Source organism: Rhineura floridana, chromosome 3 (assembly GCF_030035675.1).
Source record: "Rhineura floridana isolate rRhiFlo1 chromosome 3, rRhiFlo1.hap2, whole genome shotgun sequence".
NCBI classification, from domain to species: Eukaryota; Metazoa; Chordata; class Lepidosauria; order Squamata; family Rhineuridae; genus Rhineura; species Rhineura floridana.
This window is the reverse complement of record NC_084482.1, coordinates 14,097,095-14,118,281: the sequence shown is the minus strand read 5'-3', so window position 1 is coordinate 14,118,281 and position 21,187 is coordinate 14,097,095. Positions and strand designations below refer to the sequence as shown.

At 44.3% G+C, this 21,187-nt stretch overlaps 1 protein-coding gene across 1 annotated transcript; it reads right to left on the bottom strand.

The window, feature by feature from the left end:
- Positions 1–2,105: 2,105 nt before the first annotated feature.
- Positions 2,106–20,880, bottom strand: ENDOU (endonuclease, poly(U) specific). Its single transcript, XM_061621702.1, has 9 exons — positions 20,753–20,880; positions 14,611–14,745; positions 13,867–13,905; positions 12,413–12,578; positions 11,172–11,374; positions 9,590–9,703; positions 8,782–8,888; positions 5,065–5,207; positions 2,106–3,354 (listed from the first exon to the last, which is right to left on the bottom strand). The coding sequence occupies exons 1-9, from the start codon at positions 20,808–20,810 to the stop codon at positions 3,240–3,242; spliced, it is 1,080 nt and encodes a 359-aa protein (XP_061477686.1). The 5' UTR covers positions 20,811–20,880; the 3' UTR covers positions 2,106–3,239.
- Between the last annotated feature and the right edge of the window lie 307 nt (positions 20,881–21,187).

Here is a 21,187-nt window from a genome sequence, read left to right as displayed (position 1 = left end):
GTTCCTAATGATCGAATCACCCACTACAAGGATCCCTCCAGCCCCTGGAGATATATCCTCGGCACGAGAGGATAGCTGCTCATCCCCCAAGGAATGGGTCCCTTCTAAGGGATCGTTTCCCTCTTCCTCAGCTGGATGCTCTCCTTCCCCGAGACCATCGTTCTCCATGATAGCAGGAGAGTTATCATCGCTGGAGTGGGACACAGCTATAACGTCCCTGAAGGCCTCCTCCACACACCTCTCTGCCTCTCTCAGCTTTTCCAGGCCCGCCACCTTGGCCTCAAGGAAATGAAGTCGTTCCCGGAGAGCTAGGAGCTCATTGCACCGAGAGCATACCCACGACTTCTGTCCAACAGGCAGATAGTCGTACATGCTGCAGGCGGTGCAAAACACTGGAAAGCCCCCACACCCCTGCTGGCTTCTTACCTGCATAGTTTTGTTTAAGGTTTATTACGTCAATGGGTTGGAGACTGCGGTTTAGTTGAGGTCAGGGAACAGACGGGCAGAGTGGGGGGCCCTGGCCTCCTCGCCCTGCTGCCAAACTCGCTCTGCTGCTTAACTTGCCTTGACGCTTCGTCAGCTGGGGCTCCCTCTAGCTCGTGGAGCAGGCAGGGATGGGCAGCCTGCAGCTCTCCAGATGTTGCTAGACCCCAACTCCCATCAGCCCCAGCCAGCTTGGCCAATGGTCAGGAATGTTGGGAGTTGCAGACCAACAACATCTGGAGGGCCACAGGTTCCGCATCCCTGGCCTATGGCAATTGCCTCAGTGATGGCAAGGAGAGTGGAGAGCAAAGGCTCAGAAATAAAGGACCAGGGTGGTAGTGATAACTAAGAGAAAGGAACTTTCCACACCTTTGCCCTCCTGTACCCATCAAACTTGACACACACTTTGCTCCTAGAAACAGAACCCCATGAATGTAGAGTCATTCAGCCAGGTTCCATAGCAGGAGACAGTGTGCCTTGAGCACTCCCTTGTGGCTGCAGGTCAACCTGCAGTCATTAGGACTACCAAAAAACAGCTCTAATTCAAAGTGATCTGCAATGTTGATGTGGAATACTGCAAATATTGGCTGTCTATTTAGCATTGAGGATATGTAATTCGAGTGTTTGATATTGACATTGCAACTGGATTTTTCCATTTACGATGTGAGTATTTGACAGTTAACATGTATTGACATACATTCTGAGAGAGTGAGATCTCAGATTCAATGCAAACCAAAGTCAAAACAAACAAGCAATTGCAACATTTTTAAAGCACTCACATTTTGAATGTCAATTATGACTTAAAAATGTGTTTTAAAAATGTGAATTCATATTTTTAAATTTTAAAATGTGAATACTTTAAAGCTGGCAAGATAGAGCAGGAGGTACTTGACTCCTTAGGCTGAGGATGGTGGCTAACCCCCAGTTTGACATCCCCAAGCCAATGTTTATGCCTCCCCAAACCAACTCAATTTTGGTGGCAGCAGCCAAAGGAGAAAACAATTAGACACTGAGTTGGGATGGGTGGAGCTGATTGCCAGCGCATGCATAGTTCTCTGTGTGTGGCATCACAGACTGCCCTGGTTATCATGTTCCCCAACACCCGTCCCGATGCAGGTGGCACGGGCATAAATAGACCCACCCACCCCTCTTCCCACATCTCTGCATTGTGTTAGTGGACTAGCACATTGTGCCTGCAAGTCTGTCGTCACCCAAGATGGCAGCAGGGCATCAACCCCTTTGGGCTGCCTCCATCTCCACCTCAGGCAGGCATGTGCACGCAGCACACTGATGCAGGAGGTACGTGGGGAGAGCTCGCCTATTTAAGCCCACATAGCCTGCATCAGGGTGCGTATTATCCCCACTCTGAAATCCGTGGCAGTGTCAGGTCGCTGGGCGTGATTTGCCAAAACAGCCTCATGGGCCAAATGCAGAGGCCTGGTGCGCCTAATTAGGCCTGTGAGCCAGAGGTTCCTCACCTTTCCCTGGACCATTGTGGAAAATTAAGTGGTTGGTTACACCCAGCTGCCCTAGGGCACCCATTTACCATCACCACGAAAGAAGAAATGCTTAACCAAAGGAAAAAAGAGAACATAGACGGGCATAAAATTTGCATAAGCTTATTTTTACATAGAGGTTCAAATTTAGAAACAATTACTAACATTTAAATAGAAAAATCAGTTCATCTGATCATAATGAAGAAGACTGTGACCAGGAGACCTGTGCGCCTGCCTGCTCAGTTCGCTGTCCAGATAGCAACTGTTGATTGGCAACTTCAAGGCCCCTGATCTCCATTCTTAGGGTTCTTTATCTACTGCACTTGGACCAGACAGCCCCCTTTCAAACAGATGACTATCTTCCGACAAGCCCTTCAGAAATAGAGGACTGCTTTTAAAGTAGGACACATGGCCATCCCAAGCTGCTTAGTGTTGCTTGAAGGGGTGCCACCACAGCTAGGTAAGCCTGCCAGGACCCAAAAAGAGATTGGGGAGCGGGCATTTTGCCAGGACTCTCTCAACCCTGGAGCCACCCTTACTGAGAAATGCTAGTCTTCTCAAACTAATTTTGGCTGCCTGTGAAATTTCTTACAGGCTTTGCCCACATTGAAACCTCCATTTTACCTCAGATTTTGCTTTAGATGGAAGGATAAGGTTATCAGTGGCTACTAGGCAGGATGGGTGTGTACTCCCAACAGTGTCGGAGGTGCTATGCCTGTGAATACCTATTGCTGGGGATCACAAATGGGGAGAGGGCTCAGGCCCTGCTTCTGGCCTTCCCCGAGGCACCTGGTTGGCTACTGTGAAAACAGGATGCTGGACTAGATGGGCCTTTGGTCTGGTCCAGCAGAGATTGTCTTATGTTATTATGTTAGTGAGAGCCTAGGAAAGTTCAGAAGCTCCTTGTATTTTTTCCAGTTTTTAAAAAAATTATTATTATTACTAAAATTGTTTCACTTTCCATTGTAATTCCCCAGGTATTTTTCCTGAATTCACATTAGATTGTGTTTTAAGCAAATTTTGGAGTCACCTCTGCCAGGGAATTATTCAGTGCATGAATGGCGCTCTCTGCCATAGCTGCCAGATGGAGTTCCAGTCACATATTCCACATGACTTAGGCAAACAAACCAACAACAAAAATCAGAACTGAAAGATGAAACAATAGGTCCAGTGTACAGTGGCTCCCGGATGAACACAGTTTGCCTCATGTGGATTGCATCTGGCCATTCAGGATGTTTTCACACTCCAGATCTTGGAACCTCACGGGGACACCACATAAGCTGTGGCTAAGTACTTTTTGCCATTGTCATAGGTGGATTTATCCCAAGTATATGTCTGGATCCCCAGGTTGTGGCCCCCAATTTTCAGGCGACATCTGAAGAACAAAAGATGGACATTTAATAACCTTGCTAAATGAACCTTCTACCCATTATTTAAAATCAGAGCACAGTTCCAATCAAAAGTTGAAAAAATTAGTTCTTAATCAAGCCAACTGCTGCAACCTTTGCATTGCTATCAACATACTTATTTCCTTTTTTGACAGATTGGTGAGGCATCATCAGACCTAGAAACAACATCCAAATCACAACTAAAAATGCCTTTATAATGTGGATCATCCTGGGCTGTGGCTTGAACATGAGCAGAACCATTCATAAAATACTTGCAACACGTACAAACAGAAAATCAACTTGTATAGATGTGTTTGGGTGAACCTATTATTCCATACTGTTCCTGAGCCACCAGTCTTACGCCATATGATCATATGTCATCCAAACAAAAAAGGGTATTTGGCTCTCCATTCCAAAAGGAGCAGACAAACTCAGTGCTTGAATTGCACCTTGAACAACAGGAACTAGATACACAGGTATCATTACTCTCTCAAGATGTGGCAAAATGGTGACAACTTTGCATGGATGTTTTAAAGGGCTTAAAAAAGATTCAGTTATCAATTTAGCACACTTTGAGGCTGCCTAAAAGAACCCCACTAATGTGTTTTAGGTTCAGTTAGACAAGATCCTCCGTGGCGCAGAGTGGTAAGCGGCGGTAACGCAGCCAAAGCTCTGCTCACGGCCGGAGTTCGATTCCAACGGAAAGAGGAAGTCGAATCTCCGGTAAAAGGGGTCAAGGTCCACTCAGCCTTCCATCTATCCATGGTCGGTAAAATGAGTACCCGGCATACGCTGGGGGGTAAAGAAAGGCCGGGGAAGGAACTGGCAATCCCACCCCATATATATGGTCTGCTTAGTAAACGTCGCAAGACGTCACCCTAAGAGTCGGAAACGACTTGCACTACAAGTGCGGGGACACCTTTACCTTTTTAGACAAGCTTAGATTGTCTGTCTATGTTATATTGCTAGCTTTTGTGACACATGACCCTATACTTGCAGGCACTGTATTATTTTAGAAGTGTGTATTAATAAAGCGCTAAAAAGATATTCTGAGACTCTCTTTCTTTGGGTCAAGTAAGAAATCTTCATGGTCTCTTGGCCTGTCTAAAAGGACCCCGAAAGTGACCTAAACTGTGCCAGCTAACCCTTCATGATCTACTAACAGTTATTAGTCATGAAAGGTAAATGGAGCCTCCATATTTAGAGGCGCTATATCAGATACTGGGGGCAAACCACATGGATGGATGTCTGGTTTCCTGTCCTACTTTGGAGTTCTCTGGAAGTATCTGGCTAGCAGCTGTTGGAAACAATACACTTAAGAACACAGGAAGCTGCCCTCTACTGAGTCAGACCACTGGTCCATCTAACTCAGTGTTGTCTCCACTGACTGGCAGTGGCTCTCCAGGATTTCAGGCAGGGGAGACTCTCAGCCCTACCTGGAGGTGCCAGGGATTGAACCTGGGACCTTCTGCATGCAAAGCAGATGGTCTACCACTAAGTCACAGTCCTTGACTAGATGAACCTTTGCTTTGACTCAGCAGGCAAGCTATTATTCTTTCATTCATAATGTGATACTTTTGACTACTGATAGGCAGCAGGAAATTCTAAATTGTCTGTGGGCCTCAACCAGTTCCTGACACTGCACCTTTCTCTTGTAAATGCCATGGAAAGACTCTTGCTTCTGGTATTATACTCACATTTTCCCAGGCCTTGCAATGAAACACAGTGAATAGAGGCCAAATTCGAATTCAGGGCTGCTTCCAATGAAGGCTGTCCCAACCTCTTTGTAAAATCCATCCCAATTGAACTGCATTCCCAACACATCTGGGTATGAGGTCCACTGAAAAGGAAAAGGAAAACTCCAGAAATTATTCAGGAGGTTAAGTGTGGGATCTTTACAGAAATGAAATATAGCAAAGCAGAGCAGATTCTTCCAATGTTAGGCTATGAAAACATTGAATGATTTACATCATGGTTCTGAAGATATGAGCATTTGCTATGATGGTGGTACACAGGTGGCATAGTATGCCCATCTCAAATGTTTGGCAGAAGAATACAGGTGTGCTTGTTATGTGATAAGTGAAGGGTTTCAACTTATGGTAAATAGGGTTAGACTATTGTAATGTGCTCTACATGAGGCATGGGGGGCTGCCTTTAAAGTTCATTTGGAAAATACTTGGTCCCCACCCCAACCTTTTGGGGCTCAGGGACACATTTGGAAATCTAAGAAACTATCATGGGCATCACAAAATACCCATTTCACAGGAGAAAACTGGCAATGCTCAGAACACCACCACTACCAAATACAGGCAAAGCACCTAAGACCCGCCCCCAAATAAAGTAAAATACAGATAAAAATAGTAGACAATCCTCCATCAAACAACCCCACCTGACTTTTTTTTGTTTTAAAAAATCAATTTAACAAAAAAGGGTAGGACCTTGACTCGCACTAGAATTTGGGGACATCATGGTGCTCACAGTTGCCACACTGGGCACCGCAACTTAAGAAAATCCACTTAAATGGCAGCATGCAGTTTGCTTAATAAACTGGTTTGAACTTTGCCATAAAGAGCAGATAGACTAGAGTATAACATGTGACTGGTATCCTAATGCCTAGCATTTTCACCCCCCTTGGGGAAAAATGCTCCACTGATAATCTAATGTTGTAACCCAGCCATGCCTTCCCAATGGGCAACTTTAGGTGGCAGGCTAGGGTAGTATTTTGTAGAGAGGAGTCTCTGATGGAAGCAATTTGTCTTTAGTTATTCCTGCGCATCAGGGCACATGGCATGAAACAAAAGGCCTGGTGATGCAATGGGGAGACTAGGAATACTACGGGATTTCAGCCATTAGGAAAATGTGGAGTCCAGGATAATATGAATAGATGAACAGCTATGTTGTCTGCGGAACTCAGGGCTTGAGAGATGGTGCAAGGAGCAACAGCAAGAAGTGTGACCCCTCTGCCACAAAAACATGGAGGGGAATCTGTGGCCCTCCAGATGCTATTGGACTACAATTCCCACCAGCCAGCATGGCCAATGGTCAGCAGGGATGATGAGAGTTGTAGTCTAACAACATCTGGAGGGCCATAGGTTCCCCATCACTACACTAAAACCAGTGTCTGTAGTTATATCTGCTACCATATATACATCAAAACCAGACTATGGCGCATACTGGCTGTCACTGAGACAGTAAGAGGCAGAAACCCACCCTAAAGCAGGGGTAGCTAACATGGGGCACTCCAGATGTTGCTGGACCACAACTCCCATCATCCCTGACAATTGGATGATGAAACTTGCGGTCCAACAATATCTGGAGGGCCCCTTGACTACTCTTGCCCTAGAGTACCTCCATCCCCACTCTGAGAAGGAACCTGCCAATCTAGTTCGGGATGCTTAATTAGCTGAGAAAAGTAACCACAGCACTTAAACAGGTTTTCAAAAATGCTTGCAGTAATTAAAAGTTGAAGGAAGAGGAATAGCTAAAAGTAAAAGGTTGTACTCATCTAATCTACGTATCTCTCCTGCCCTCCTAACACAAGTTCTTACAACTCAATCAGTTTTGGAAACTTTCTTTTATGAAATCTTCCTTTCTGCCAGTAATATAGTTGCCAATGTTTTCTACTGGCCCTGCTCCCCTGCCTTGCATGGGGAAATTAAACTTTCCCTATTGTTACCTCCAAGTCAGGAGAGGGCTCACCTGCTTAATGCTGGTGTGTTATGCTGCTCTTCAAGCAAGAGTGGGGAACCTCTGGCCCATGGGCCAAATTTGGCCTGGCGTGGGTCCCAATTTGCCCCACCAAACCATTTTCCCCAAGCTACACCCACCTGCCCTACATCTGACATCATAAGTGACATCAGGTGCGGGACATCAGGACACGGTTGGACTGGCTGTGTGACCGATTTTGTCGTGAGGAACTCAATCACATAACCAATCCCAGAAGGAAACAGAGCTGAAGTCAGTACCCATTGGCTGATTGCTCCAGAAAGCAGCTTTGCCATCTCCGTGCACAGGGCTGGCAAAGCCTCTTGCACTGTAATTCCCAAGTACCCGACAATCATTTGGCTGTCAGGCACTTGAGAAACACTGCACAAGAGACTTTGACAGGTAGGTGGAACAATTGCCTGTCAGTCATCTGATGACATAATGAAACCAAGTGAATGGCAAGTGGGTTAGCTGCCCACCTATCAAAGTTCACCCTCAGGAGTGGGGACAGATAACGATCTGACCTGCCAAACCAAAAAGGCTCCCTGCCTTTGTCTTAAAATGAACACGAAAATTTGGCAACCCTAATAAGGATACATGCATACACACACTCTCTTACACTATAGCATGGGTGGGGAACCTCAGGCCTGGAGGCCAAATGTGGCCCTCCAAGCCTCTCTATCTGGCCCTCGGGACTCTCCAGGCCACACACCCTTGGCCCTGCTTCAAACCCTCCTTGAATGCTTTTGCTTGGCTAGAATGTGTCCTTGAACTCTAATAATGCTTCATGCTTGTCTGGATGGAGGGGAGAGAGGGGCAAGTGAGCGTGTGCGGGTGTAGCCTCCTCTAGGAAGGTAAAATTTACATTTATAGCCCCACCCACTTTTGCCTCTGGCCTCATCCATGCCTGGTATGTGGCCCAAGGAAGGCTGCCCAGAAGGGAACGCAGCCCTTGGGGTGAAAAAGGTTCCCCTCCTCCACACTATACCTATATCCCCAGGTAATTGCCATGGCAGACTGGAGGAACTGCTACTAAATTATAAGGATTCTGGAATTCTATCTATTTATCATATCAAAAGGTCCCCAAATGCAAAGATGTATCACTGAACAGTAAAGTCAGGATCATTCAGACCATGGTATTCCCGATCTCTATGTATGGATGTGTAAGTTGGACAGTGGAAAAAACAGATAAGAAAAAAATCAACTCATTTGAAACGTGGTGTTGGAAGCATACCATGGACTGCGAAAAAGACAAATAATTGGGTGTTAGAACAAATTAAACCAGAATTGTCACTAGAAGCTAAAACGATGAAACTGAGGTCATCATACTTTGGACACATGATGAGAAGACATGATTCCCTAGAAAAGACAATAATGCTGAGAAAAACAGCAGGGAGTAGAAAAAGAGGAAGGCCAAACAAGAGATGGATTGATTCCATAAAGGAGGCCACAGATCTGAACTTACAAGATCTATCATCCATCATTTATTTAAAATCTTTCTAAACCACCTTTCATACAAACAATCTAGAAAGGTGTACAATAATAGGCAGCACCTCTGATGTGTGGGGAGGGTTGGGTGGCTGTGTGATCTCATTTTAGCTATTATCCAAAACTTCTGGAATATTTATTTTTTAGAATATTTTATTTTTTGCCTTTAATCATTCCCCAGTGCTGTCTGGAAGACTGTAGCCGTTCAGCTTGGTACTCACCGGGCCGTCATAGTTGTAGCTGAAATAGTTAATTATTTCCTGTTTCTCCAGCAGATAAAAACGAATCCAGTTGTGGAATCCAGATACTTTTCCTTTCTTGACTTCTCCTAAAGAGTAAAGAATGGGCACTGTTATGGCTCTTGTATATACAGTAAATCATGCCATCACTAAGTGTGTGCATTTTAAGGCTGCTTCCAACAAAAGAAAAATATTTATTAATCTATCTCCACAGTGGTGGATAGTGTGGTGGAGCTGTACCACTCACCTGACCTCCCTCTGACTGCGAGGTGGCTGCATACTGGGATGGAGTGGGGGAGGGTGAAGCTGCAGTGAGGACAGTGCTGTGCAAATGTGCTGGCGGAGCCAATGTGTTTGCACCATGCTAACCTCACTGCCCTTTCTCCCTCTCCATCCTGGTGTGCAGCAGCAATGCAGCCAGAGGGAGGGCAGGTGAGCAACGCAGCCCCACCACACCATCCACTATGACTACTGTACATATTAATGCTGATTTGAGTCTTCCCATGCATACATACGTGTAGCCAGAACCACACCACTTGTGCACAGGAGAGAAGTACTAATAGGTTCAGGCTACTGATGTCTTCATGGAGCTAGATCCAATTAGCTACACAATGCTGTAATAATATTGTGTGCTTCCTGATTGTTCGGAATAGTTCAACAAAGAAACCTTTTCAGGTTTTTGAAAATGGAGTCAAAGCAACAGTAGAAGGGGCAAACAATGGCTGTGAATAAGCGCAACAGAGGAATGCATGAAACAGTGGAAGGCAGCAGTTTGTTTGTATGAGTATACCTATAAACACATGCTCAAAGCCACTGGAGTCACCGTCATCATTGCCCCTGGAATAAAGGCCAAACCACATCTTCTTAAGGTCAGCAACAAACTCTGTTTCTGTGTCATAACGGTCTGAGAAAGAGATGGGGAAGGGAGGACAAAAAGCCATTAATTCCTCATCCAAAAGAACTGGAATCAGGTATCCCAAAGAACTCCTGTATCTCCCCCATAGTGTTCTGCATAGCATGGGTGTTATGAAGCAAGGGATACCAACTGTGTTTTATAGGGATGTGACACCCTGTGTTCTTTGAAACAAGAGAGAAGATTTTAAAAATTTACAAAAATAAATCAACAAAAGAGGGGGCTACAAAATGGAGAGAATAGGTATGGGAAGGTTTTGTGCAATGATGCTGCACTCATCATCCAACAGGCACCCACAAAACAGGCATAATCAGTTCCCCCACATTACTGGACTTGCAATAGTTGGGCCTAGTTGCGGGGCACCAATCATGTAGCTCTTGCTAAAAGGTTTATTGTGATTCCCCTCCACAATGGAAGCCCTTCTTTAGGGGTATCTCTCAATTGTTCCAGATACCACTCAATAGTCATTTCAGGACAGCAAGAGCATCAGGAAAGACCGGGAGACAGAAAATGCCCTGGGGCTGGTTGGCCCCAGCCCCCAGACCAGAGACTTTTTTGATAAAAACATAAGTACCTTGCCCACCTAGACTGGCATTCTGTTCGCAGCAGGAGCCAGCCAGATGCCTCTGGATAGTTACTAGCAGCATGAAGGCAACAGCCATCTGCTATGGGTCTGAGTATCTGATAGTCAGAGAAGTACATTGACTATGTAAATAGAAGTTCCATTGAGCTGCCTTGACTTATAGCTGTTGACAGACCAAATCCATGAAATTATCTAATTGCTTTTTTAAAAAAAAATCTAAATGAGTGGCTGCCACCACATCTTCTAATAGAAGTCCATAAGTTAGGTGTTGTATGAAAAAGTTATTCCTTTTGTCGGTTCTAAAGCTACTGCCTGCTGATCATCTTCTCTACAAATTTTATGATTTATTATTTATTATTGACACCCAATAACAAAAGCACTGTTTTACAACCAATAAAAAGGAACTAAAAAAACAAGCAAAAAATCAAACAAGCAATTGCAACAAAATAGTAAAGATAAACCAGCAGGTTTAAAATATCTTTAAAATACCTCTAAAATATCTTTTTTAAAGGCCTGGAAAGTTAAAAGGTTTTCATCTGGCACTGAAAGGATCACCTTTAGAGCCTCTCTGAGAGGGCATTTAAGTTGGATTCCTGCATTTAGCAGAGGGTGAGATCCAATGGCCTCATAGACCCCTTCCAACTCTACTATTCTATGAACCCAGGTGCTACCACAGAAAAGGCCCTTACAATTACATTCCATTGTATAGACCAGGGGTTGCCAACTAAGTATTCTCCATATGTTTGGACTATAATATCCATAAACACAAGTCAGAGTGGGCAATAGTCAGGTACTGTGGGAGCTGTAGTCAATAACACCTACAGGACACCGCATTGGCTACCCCTGCCATAGACGTCAATATGAACAGAGACTTACTTTTGTTATGAAGGAATCTATAAAGCTCTTTCATGACTTCTGTGTTCATGACCTCCTTGAGGAAGTTATCCTGCTCCTTCAGTTGCTCGCCAGTGAAGTCTTCCCCCGTCCCTACTTTTTTATGATAATTATCCAACAGCTTAATGAAACTGGCATAAGTAGGCTTGGAGAACAGCTTCTCTTGATTGACATAGCTGAAGAGTCTGCACAGTAAAACAATTCCTGCTATAAGATGATCTTTTTGTTTTCCTGGGGTCCCAGGCTAAATAATCTGCTGAGATTGTGCTAAAACAGTCACAAATAGAATGTTTCCTATTTAAAACAAAAAACAAAAAAACCACCTGTCTGGACTGTACTACTTCTGGCTGCATATGAGGGAACACACATTTGAATGCTCACCTGTTTTAAAAACAAACAAGTAAAAAAACTATTCACGTGTGAAAATCTAGTATGTCTGGGACTGGAGGAAGGATTTTAGCCAACCTTCTCCATAACATGCAGCCTTTCTATTCATAACAAGTATGGGGAGTCTGTGGCCCCAAGATTTTGCTGAACAATACCCGTGACCATTGGCCATGCTGGCTGGGGGCCAGTACCGGCCGGCAGCACTGCACAGATGAGGCTGCATTGCTCTCCTGGCTTCCAAACACTGTATGTTGCTGCTGGTTACAAAAAGGGAGAGAGGGAAGGAGCAAAGGAGTGGGAAGCTTGGAGTGGGTGCAGCATCAGGAGCGATGGATTGGCTCTCCCCCATCAGCCACCACAGCTGGGGGCTGATGGGAGGTGGAGTCCAACAATCCCTGGAGGACCAGGGTTCCCCCCTCCTTAATTAATAACAAAACAGGATAGGGGGAGAGGGCTCTTCAAATATGTTTTACTCTATTCAGCTTGAAATAGTACAGTCCAGAAAGAACTATATCATGACGGTTGGCCTCATCCATACAGAGGTAGTAAGAAACAGAAGCCTAGCAAAGGAAATAGTCTCCCCCGTAAAAATTATAAATCAAATATCCCCTTGCAATATTCACATGAAATTTGAAAGCTGAGAATCTCAATGAGAATTTCCACCTTCAGTTTTTCAAAAACACTAGAATGCTAAATAGTCCCCCCAGCTTCCTTTAAAACTTCTATTTCCTGGAGCTGATATGCAGCCGCTTCACTACCATCTACATTGACTTTGTAGTGTTCCAGCGTTGTAGTACAGGAAGGCTAAAGATATGTCACGTTAGCATGAAACTCACGGTTCTGGAGATTGGTCCTTATCCTCCTTAGTCTTCGAAGTGAAGTGTTGCTTGCTAAGGATGATGTCAGACTCCTCGGCTCTGTTGCTGTCGCTTTGGTAAAGCTTCTCAGATGCTTGTTGCAGTTCTTCATTGGCGATGGCATCATCACTACTGGAGAATCCCCCTGTGTGAGAGAGGCAATTATTTCTGCATAAGGACACTATGCAACAAATCTGTAAGATGCCTGTAATGGGCTAAATTCCATACATTCCTGAACACAAGATGGGAACCCTTTTCACAAACAACAGAAAATAGGCTGCAAGTGATCACGTAAAACACATAAGGTCTCAGCAAATATGTGGAGAATAAATATTTCAAGGGCTATTGGCCCTTCCTCCAAGGAGCTCAGGATAGTACACATGGTTCTCTCCCCCCCCCGCTAATTCCTCTAGTAACCCTCTAACAGAAAAAAAAATCCAGAATCCATATTAGGGCAATACCGTCATTAAGCGAACCAAAACATTACAAGACAGTGTGCACGTTTTTGAGTTCTCCAGAACTCTTCATCAGGTTAGATTAGCTGTCCCCAACCTAGTGCCCTCCAGATGTGTTGGACTACAATTCCTGTAACCCCTGACCATTGGCCATGCTGGCTGGGGTTGATGGGAATTGTAATCCAAGATATCTGGAGAACACCCAGTTGGAGAAGAGGCTGGACTACATGTTTAACGGGGGAGGGGGGAAGTTGGCTGATGAGGATACCATGGAATCTTCATCTTGTCACATGGACTGAGTACATGTTACTGGCTTAAAAAGCAGCAAGGTTTCAAATCGCATCTGCATGTTATACACATCAGTATAGTTGGATGTGTTTCCAGGTTGCCCACTGTCTGTCCATACCAGTGGGCAGAGAAGGGGCACAGATAACTTACATTTTCAAATTGGATCGAAGCTGTTTTTTGGAGGGGGGCACCCATCAAAACACAGCATTTCTCAAGAAACTACAGGATAGATGTAGATTGTGGCTAATACTGTGTGTACACTGTTCCCAAACAAACAGTGGGAGTGTACTGGATGCAGAGTAAACAAGAGTGTGTATACAGCTATGGAAAGTGGGAAGAGGTAACAGACAATCAAATAAGACTCTTTAGGAGCACCATGGCCTGGTGGGAACAAGAAGCATAACTATGTCTGATGCTCCCATCTCCAGAAACAGAAAATAGTGGCTGCTGCCCTGCAACATATTGGGAGCTAATAGCCAGTCAGCAACTACGCACTTCCAAGTGCTGAAAGCACATCCGTTTTTGCCACCGTCTAATGATTTTGAGTGAAGACATGATTTCCCCTCTCAGGTCAGTTATTCCACAACAGCAGCCAACAACTCCCACCATTGAATCAACTCAGCCCCCACTGTTGGTTTCAGTTATTGCACATGTTACAGACTTCATCTAAAAAGCAATGCAAATACTCACCATCAGATGCTGTGCCTGTTTCTTTGCCATCTGTATTCGCTGAAAAAGAAATGAGAAATGATTGTATATAAACCATACCAAGGCCCCTTAGACTAATACAATGAAAATCTGTTTTTGAGAAGTTTCTTCACTGTTGAGAGCATAGTGATGCTGAGAGGAGCATGTCTGATAGCATCAAGATCCAAAACCCATTAATCAAGCATGAATTGCCCAGGCTCAAGGAGATCAAAAACATTTTCCGTCTATCGCTATGGACCTTTCTGTCTTACTGGGCACTTTCATCACATATTGGGAGCATTGATTCAGAAAAAGAAGGTAGATGGTTTTCACAACGGGAAAGATTTCCACACCTTCCAGATTTTTGTTTTGCATCCTTGTTGCGCTTACTTGGATTACAAGTGCTTCACAGGGAGAAGATATGCTCAACTTCCTTACATCCTTGTTGCTCATCAGATGTACTATTCCAAATCTTTCCCAGTTCTCAAGATCAAATCTGGCTATTGCATTTCATTCTCTCTCTCTCTCTCTCTCTCTCTCTCACACACACACACACACACACACACACACACACCACACACTCACACACACATGAAGAATGTAGGAGCCCTGCTGGATCAGACCAAAGGCCTAGGTCAGCATTCTGTTCCTCCAAGTAGCCAACTAGATGCCTATAGCAAGAGATCACATAAGCAGGGAGATTACAATAACACTTTGAACATATTAATGTTCAGGGTTTTCACTCACTTTGTCTGCAATGAATGCGATAGTCTTCACAACAGTTCTGGTATTTTTCACATTTACCATTACAGTGGCAAACATCTCTTGGGTTGTATTTCTCATTACATCGCCCTTTGCAGGAATCAGGAGGGCCATACAAAGCTGAAATAAAGGATGGAGTGGGGGCAAATCTGTTGATTAGTAGCTGATTACAATCAGGAGTGAATGTGTGCATGTACAGAGAGGTATGCAGTACAAACATAAAGTTTGGGAGTGCTAGTGGGGTATCATCCTAAGCTATAACCCTAACATGTTTCAGAAACTTTTGTGGTTAGCATTCTCAGAATGCTATCAAAGGTGATGGAACCTCTTAGAATTGGTAATGCTGCCACCGGGGGCTGCCTGGTTGGCGCTAACCTGTGACAGGGCCTTTCCAGTGGTGGCTCACCATTTTGTGGAATGCTCTCCCCAGTGAGGTGCATCTATCTCTATCACTATTGACTATCAGGAGGAATTTGAAAACATTCCTGTTTACCCAGGTATTTGATGGCCGAAGGGAACTGCTCCTGGCAACCTGAAGATCAACAATGAATTTTTTTTAACTGCGAGTGTGTTTTAGAATGTTTTTAAAATGCTTTTCTTCTTTGCTGTTGTTCCGTTGTTTTGCTGAAATTTTTGCCACCTTGGGCTCTTTTGGGAGGAAGGGTGACATATAAATTCAATAAATAAAATAATAGTAATATAATAATAATAAGTAGTAGTAGAAGTAGTAGTACAGGGGGTGCTGATGGCTGGCCTAATCCATACAATCCTTGTATCACGTTAGATAATCTATCCATTGCCTGCTGTGACTGCTCTCCAGTGTCTCAGGTATCTGTGGGTGTGGGTGTTTCCCATCACCTGCAGCCTCGTCTTTTTAACTTGGAGATGCCAGGGATTGAACCTAGGACCTTCTGTATACAAAGCATGAGCTCCAACACTGAGCTATCCTCCCTTCTCAGCTCCTTAATTCTGTGGGAATTGGTTATAGTCACTCAGTGGCCGGGGGGGGGGGGAAGGCACCCTGTACATACTTAGAGGCACTTTTCCTAATAACACAGTTTCATTTCTATTCCTTTCAAGAAGGTATGTGGTCAAAGTTGGGAGAAGGAAGGTCACCAACTTTTTTAGGTATGTGGTCAGGTTTGGATTTTTGAGAGAATGCGGTGGGCTCCATCCCTTCTGGACATGTCCCTCCCTTCTACCTGGGATCATCTCCCAGTTCACAGAGATAGAAAAAAAGAATGTACGTGCATGCACACTCAGCTTTTCCAAGCGATCTGGGTAGAAGTTGGATCCAGTAGGATTAATCTGAGCCTTGAAAAACCCATAGAGCTGAAAGAGGAAGTAGGAAAGAGCATCACTCTTCCAACTTCCTCCTTCAGCTCTGTGTACTTTCCAAGGGAGAAAAGGGTAAACACTCACACCTTATGACCAAACGGGCAAGAGGGGACTCTGAACGAACCTCCATGGACACCAGGGGAAGATATCAGGGGAACCACTGTGCTCACTGATGCCATGCTGGCAACTCCCTGTGCTAAGTGAACACAATTACAGGAGGAAAGGTCAAAACCGAGAAGTAACCATATGAGTTTTTTTAAAAAACAAAAACAGCATCCCCCCCATTAATAACATACAAAACTAGAGCAAAGGTCTGGTGCCTGACTCTGATACTAATGCATTCAGTGCAATGCTTCCATTCATGGTAAAGTGCCAAGTACATTTCCTGAAACACAAAGCTGGAACAGCTTGCACCTTAAAAAAACAACACACACACACAGCAACATCTTCCTTGAAATGAATCAGCCTTACATTACTTGTTTTCCTACAACACAATGACTGGCTCCTATCCTCTGCCAGTCAATCTCTAGCAAAGATGGCTCCTTTTGTTACTGGCCCTCTGTCTTAACAGCATGCACATTTCTTTCAGCATATAAAGGCAGAGGAGTGAAAAAAAGAAGTAAAAAACCAAAGTTGGCAGCCCTCCTCCCACTTTCCCCCTCCTTTGTTCCATTTCTGTGTCCACCTAAGGCAGATTATAAATCTTCTATGCAGGGAGCTATATTACAACTAGAGGTGGTGAACTTGGTGTCCTCCAGATGTTTTGGACTACAACTCCCATCAGCCCCAGCCAGCATGGGCAATAGTCACATGGATGATGGGACTTGTAGTCCACAACATCTGGAGGACAACACACTATCTCACCAATAGGATAGAACCTTAAGACATGATATGAATGCAAATGATGCAGCAACTTGGTGAATCCCATGGCCCCAGTCATTTTCTACCATTTTTTTTAGCTCAGCTCTTCCTCTCCAAATCTTTCAGCATCCCTGTGTCCTGATAGGCTCCTGCTGCTCACCCATCTATGACTCAAAACTTGTTCTAGGTCCATTGAATGCCTGACTCATTCTTATTTCTGCCACAAACCCACACCAATGCCTTGCTTATCTAACATCAGGCTTCCTCCTTCCCTTTGCTCCTTGTGGTTCTCATTCACAGAGTGCAATGTGACTTCAGGAAAAGTGATGCCTCAGGCGACAGCCCAGCAATGATAAGGTCAAGTCTGTGACCTGTGTTCCATAGTAAATGGTAGGCCTGATCTTTGCATTCAGAGAAAGTAGTACAGTCCTGGCAGAGCTTGGCAAAGCTCTGCTGAGTCTCGTACCACTTCTGATTTCAAACAGGGAAAATCTCATATTCGAATGCTCCATCACATGAAAAGAACCTCAGTGAAAGTAGAAACCTAGCAAGTAAGGGAGAGGGGTAAGATATATAACCTATGACATGCTGACTTTCCACAAGCAAAATTGTCTGTGTTTCTTTTAAAAAAGAGCATTCACAAGCAATCCCTCCCTCCCAGCAGCATTCTGAAATGTTACAGACCTAAGAGGACTTTTTTCTGAACAGGTAAGTTGTTGATATCACATAGTCTCAGCTCATGATTCACATTATTTCTGTGAATGTGCAATCTTTGGCAAAACCTCCTTCTCCTGGTTCTGAATGTATGGACACATCCAACAAATAGCCATAGAGCTGGATGAGTTCTCTAGTGTACCACCAGAAACATGAATGCAGGAAGGTTAGGACACCCTTGCAATCAATGAAATCAAGCATTAAGCATACGCGAAACCGACATGCAAAAATCTGTTTTTAGTTCTGTTTTCTTGCTTGGAGCAGCATTTGAGGGCAGGGAGAAATCAGAAAATGCACCTGGGTTGTCAAATTTAGGGCAGTTCTGTCTGTGCTGCTGTTCTTGGTAAATCTGTCCCTTCAGTCAAAGGCTCAGATAGTGTCAGGCCTGCATCATGGATTTTATAGACTCAAGGCTGCATAAACTATTCTCATGCAGGCATGTTTTTCTCATGAGCATAAAGGAGTTCTTTGGCCCAAGACAGCTTGCCACAAAAAGAAGGAACTATTCTGGAACTGTGGATATTATGAGAATAAGGAACACAGGAGGCTGCCTAACACCACGTCTGATCATTGGTCCACTTAGCTCATTATTGTCTACTCTGTACTGACTGGCAGCAGCTCTTTCAGGCAGAGTTTTCCAGCCCTACCCAGAGATGCCAGGGATTAAACCTGAGCCTGTGGTTTTTTTGCATCTAAAGCAAATGCTCCACCGCTGAGCTATGGCCCTTCCCTTAAGGGAAGGCCTGTCCGCATTGTGTAAATGTATCTTACTATAAGGTGATGCAATTACATGCCAGATTTTGGAACAGCTAGCAGAAGTTTTAGAAGTGACTCTACTTCAACATTTGATCCATCCATCTTCCCCCTAATTATGGCAGCAACGTTGCAAGCCTGCTCAGCCTGCATTGCACGTGCACAGGTCTTTTTTGACTATGCGGAATAACAGGGAACGATGCAGGCTGAAGCACCCTTTGGATCTGGACTGCAGGGACTAAAATAGCTGTTCTGATCCCATCAGTTAGAGACACGTGGAAGTGCACTTATTCAAAGCATGACAAAGGATATTTTTTTATGTCATCCTTTCTCTAAGATCAACAGGGTCTGTGCACAATAACAGCAGTGTTTGCCAAATAATGTAACAGGCACATCTCTTTTTTATATTGTTTTCTACTATTCACATTGCACTGTTTAAGACAGCTGCTTGAAAGCTCAGTGGCCCAAACCTTGAGACACCAACTTGCAGCTCTGTAATTAGAAATAACTTTTGCAAAGTTATGGTTTGTTGTCCACAAGGAGGACATGAGTTAAACTGTGATCTACAGCAGGGGTGGGGAACTTTACTCGGCCTGAGGGCCGCTTTACCTTCTGGGGCCAATTCCAGTGTAATGGGCAGAGCCAGAGGCAAAAGCAGGCAGAGCAATGGATGTAACTTTTGTCTTTGTACAGCAGGCTAGGTCCAGGAATGCAAAAGTCAGAGCTTTCTGCACACATCCAGGCAAGCAAGAGACATTATCACAGATCAAGAGCACATTCCAGCCAGGGAAAAGCACTTAAGAGGGAGAAGGCAAAACAGTTGTAGGGATTGAAGGAGGTGAACACGCTCAGAAAGGGGAGCCCACAGACGGCAACACTCCCCACCTGCAAAAAAAAAACCCCGGCAGTATCCATCTAACCTGGCTGGAAATGACTAAAAATGAAACACTCGTGTATGAGTGTGTCTGTGGGTGGAGACAGAATGCCTTGGAGCGGGGGGGGGGGGGGAGAACAGCAAAACAGCAGGCTTTGATGTATTACAAGCACATGTGACTCAACCCTGAAAAATAGTTCACACCTATATCTTCATTCCTTTGATGACTGCAATATGAAGTGATGAGTTGCTTGCATGAATTTGGATTCTTGCATTGAGCAGGGAGTTGGACTTGATGGCCCCTTCCAGCTCTACTGTTCTATGATTCTATGATTCATGCACCACTCATTGAACCCTACAGATAGAACATTCCTGTCACCTGCCATGATCTGAAGTGCAGCGCTTCACGATATAATCAGTCTCCAATCCAGCTGCAAGTTATCCAGTATACAACAATCAAATGCAGAATAATCAAGTGATGGCCATGCATGTGAGAACCAGCTCTTAACACTGCAACCTGAGGCATATTTCTTTGTCGGTAAGTCCCACTGTGTTCAGTGGGGCTTGTTTGGTAGTAAGTGGATAGTATTCCTTGCTAGTCCTTCTCAGAACAGACCCATTAAAGTTAATAGATGTGACTAATTTAGATTTGTTGGTTTCAGTGGGTCTACTCTAAGTAGGAATTAGCTGAATCCAACCCAATGTGTTCAGGATTGCAGCCTCTCAATTTAGGACTTCCTAGGAAGTACCCTAGAATTATTTATTTATTTATATACCATTTACTTGCCAAAATGACTTCTAAGCAGAATCATAAGGGGAAGAACCATAAACCAGTGGCCGGACACATGCTTTTCAGTATTATTATTGTTGCAATGAGTTAAAATTAAAATGTTGTATTGAAATAATATCAAACAATGCTAAATGAAACAGCGGTACTCTGGTCTCGTCTCTATTCCTTATTGGCATCTCAGGGTATATAGAGTTCCTATCAGTCTGGCCTCCATTCAGGCCTGGCTCCTTTTGTAACATTATTATTACAATTTATATCCTGCCCTTGCTTCCAAGGGAGCTGAGAGCAGCATGTAGACGGTCCCAGGTTTAATCCCCAGCATCCCCAGGTAGGGCTGGGAAAGAGCCCTGTCTGAAACCACTGCCAATCAGTGCAGACCACTGGTGGGGGAATATGTGAACTGCTGGGCAACAAATCCTAAAATCCCTGGACCTGATGGGAGTTGGATTCCAACAACATCTGGAGATGGACAGTACAACAATGCAGAGCTAGGTGGATCACTGATCTGACTCAATAAAAGGCGACTTCCTATGTTCCTAATTATAATTCCATAAGCTAGGTGCAGAGACCCTTTTGCCCTCCAGATGTTACTGAACTACAGCTCCCATAATCCTAGGCTATTGCTCATGCTTGCTGGGGCTGATGGGGGGGAGGTGTAACAGCAACATCTGGAAGGCCAAAGGATTCCCCACACCTGCTATAAGCAGTTCTTCCTTAGCGCCTTGCAGTATCAAACTATAAAGTAGTTCTTTCTCTGGATACAGATCTTCTAAACATTTAAATCTGTAAAAACTTACATCCGGAGGCCAGGCTGCAGACAACTCCTGCCAAGAAGAGAAATGCCCAGGTCTTCATGATCCCAGTGGCACAGCTGATATGAGTCTCAAAGAGGCACAGGGAACAGAATCAACTAACTGAAGCTGGCTTTCATCACTACATGATTTTATATATATATATATAAATATGGGTGGTTCTTGTGAAGCAAATGAGGAGGAGCTCTAGGGGTTGGAGAGCAATTGCGTGGTATGACACAGGGTGGGAAGAGGCGTGTGTGCAGGTGTCAGCCAAAGATGCCTCTGCCGTTGGTATGAGTCTTGTGCATTGCATTGCAGTATCAATCAAATTAACACAGGCATCAGGCAGGAAATTCCCGTTTGTAGCCTCTGTGGTAATGTGTATCTGGCTCTAAGGCAGAGATGTTTCATGATATAGTTATTTGTAGTGAGTTTATT

Coding starts and splice junctions, on each gene's coding strand:
- ENDOU (XM_061621702.1), bottom strand. CDS start 20,810: ATGAAGACCTGGGCATTTCTCTTCTTGGCAGGAGTTGTCTGCAGCCTG. Junction 12,579..13,866: donor AACAGGCACAGCATCTGATG/GTGAGTATTTGC, acceptor TCTCTCACACAG/GGGGATTCTCCAGTAGTGAT. Junction 3,355..5,064: donor ATTGCAAGGCCTGGGAAAAT/GTGAGTATAATA, acceptor TTTGTTCTTCAG/ATGTCGCCTGAAAATTGGGG.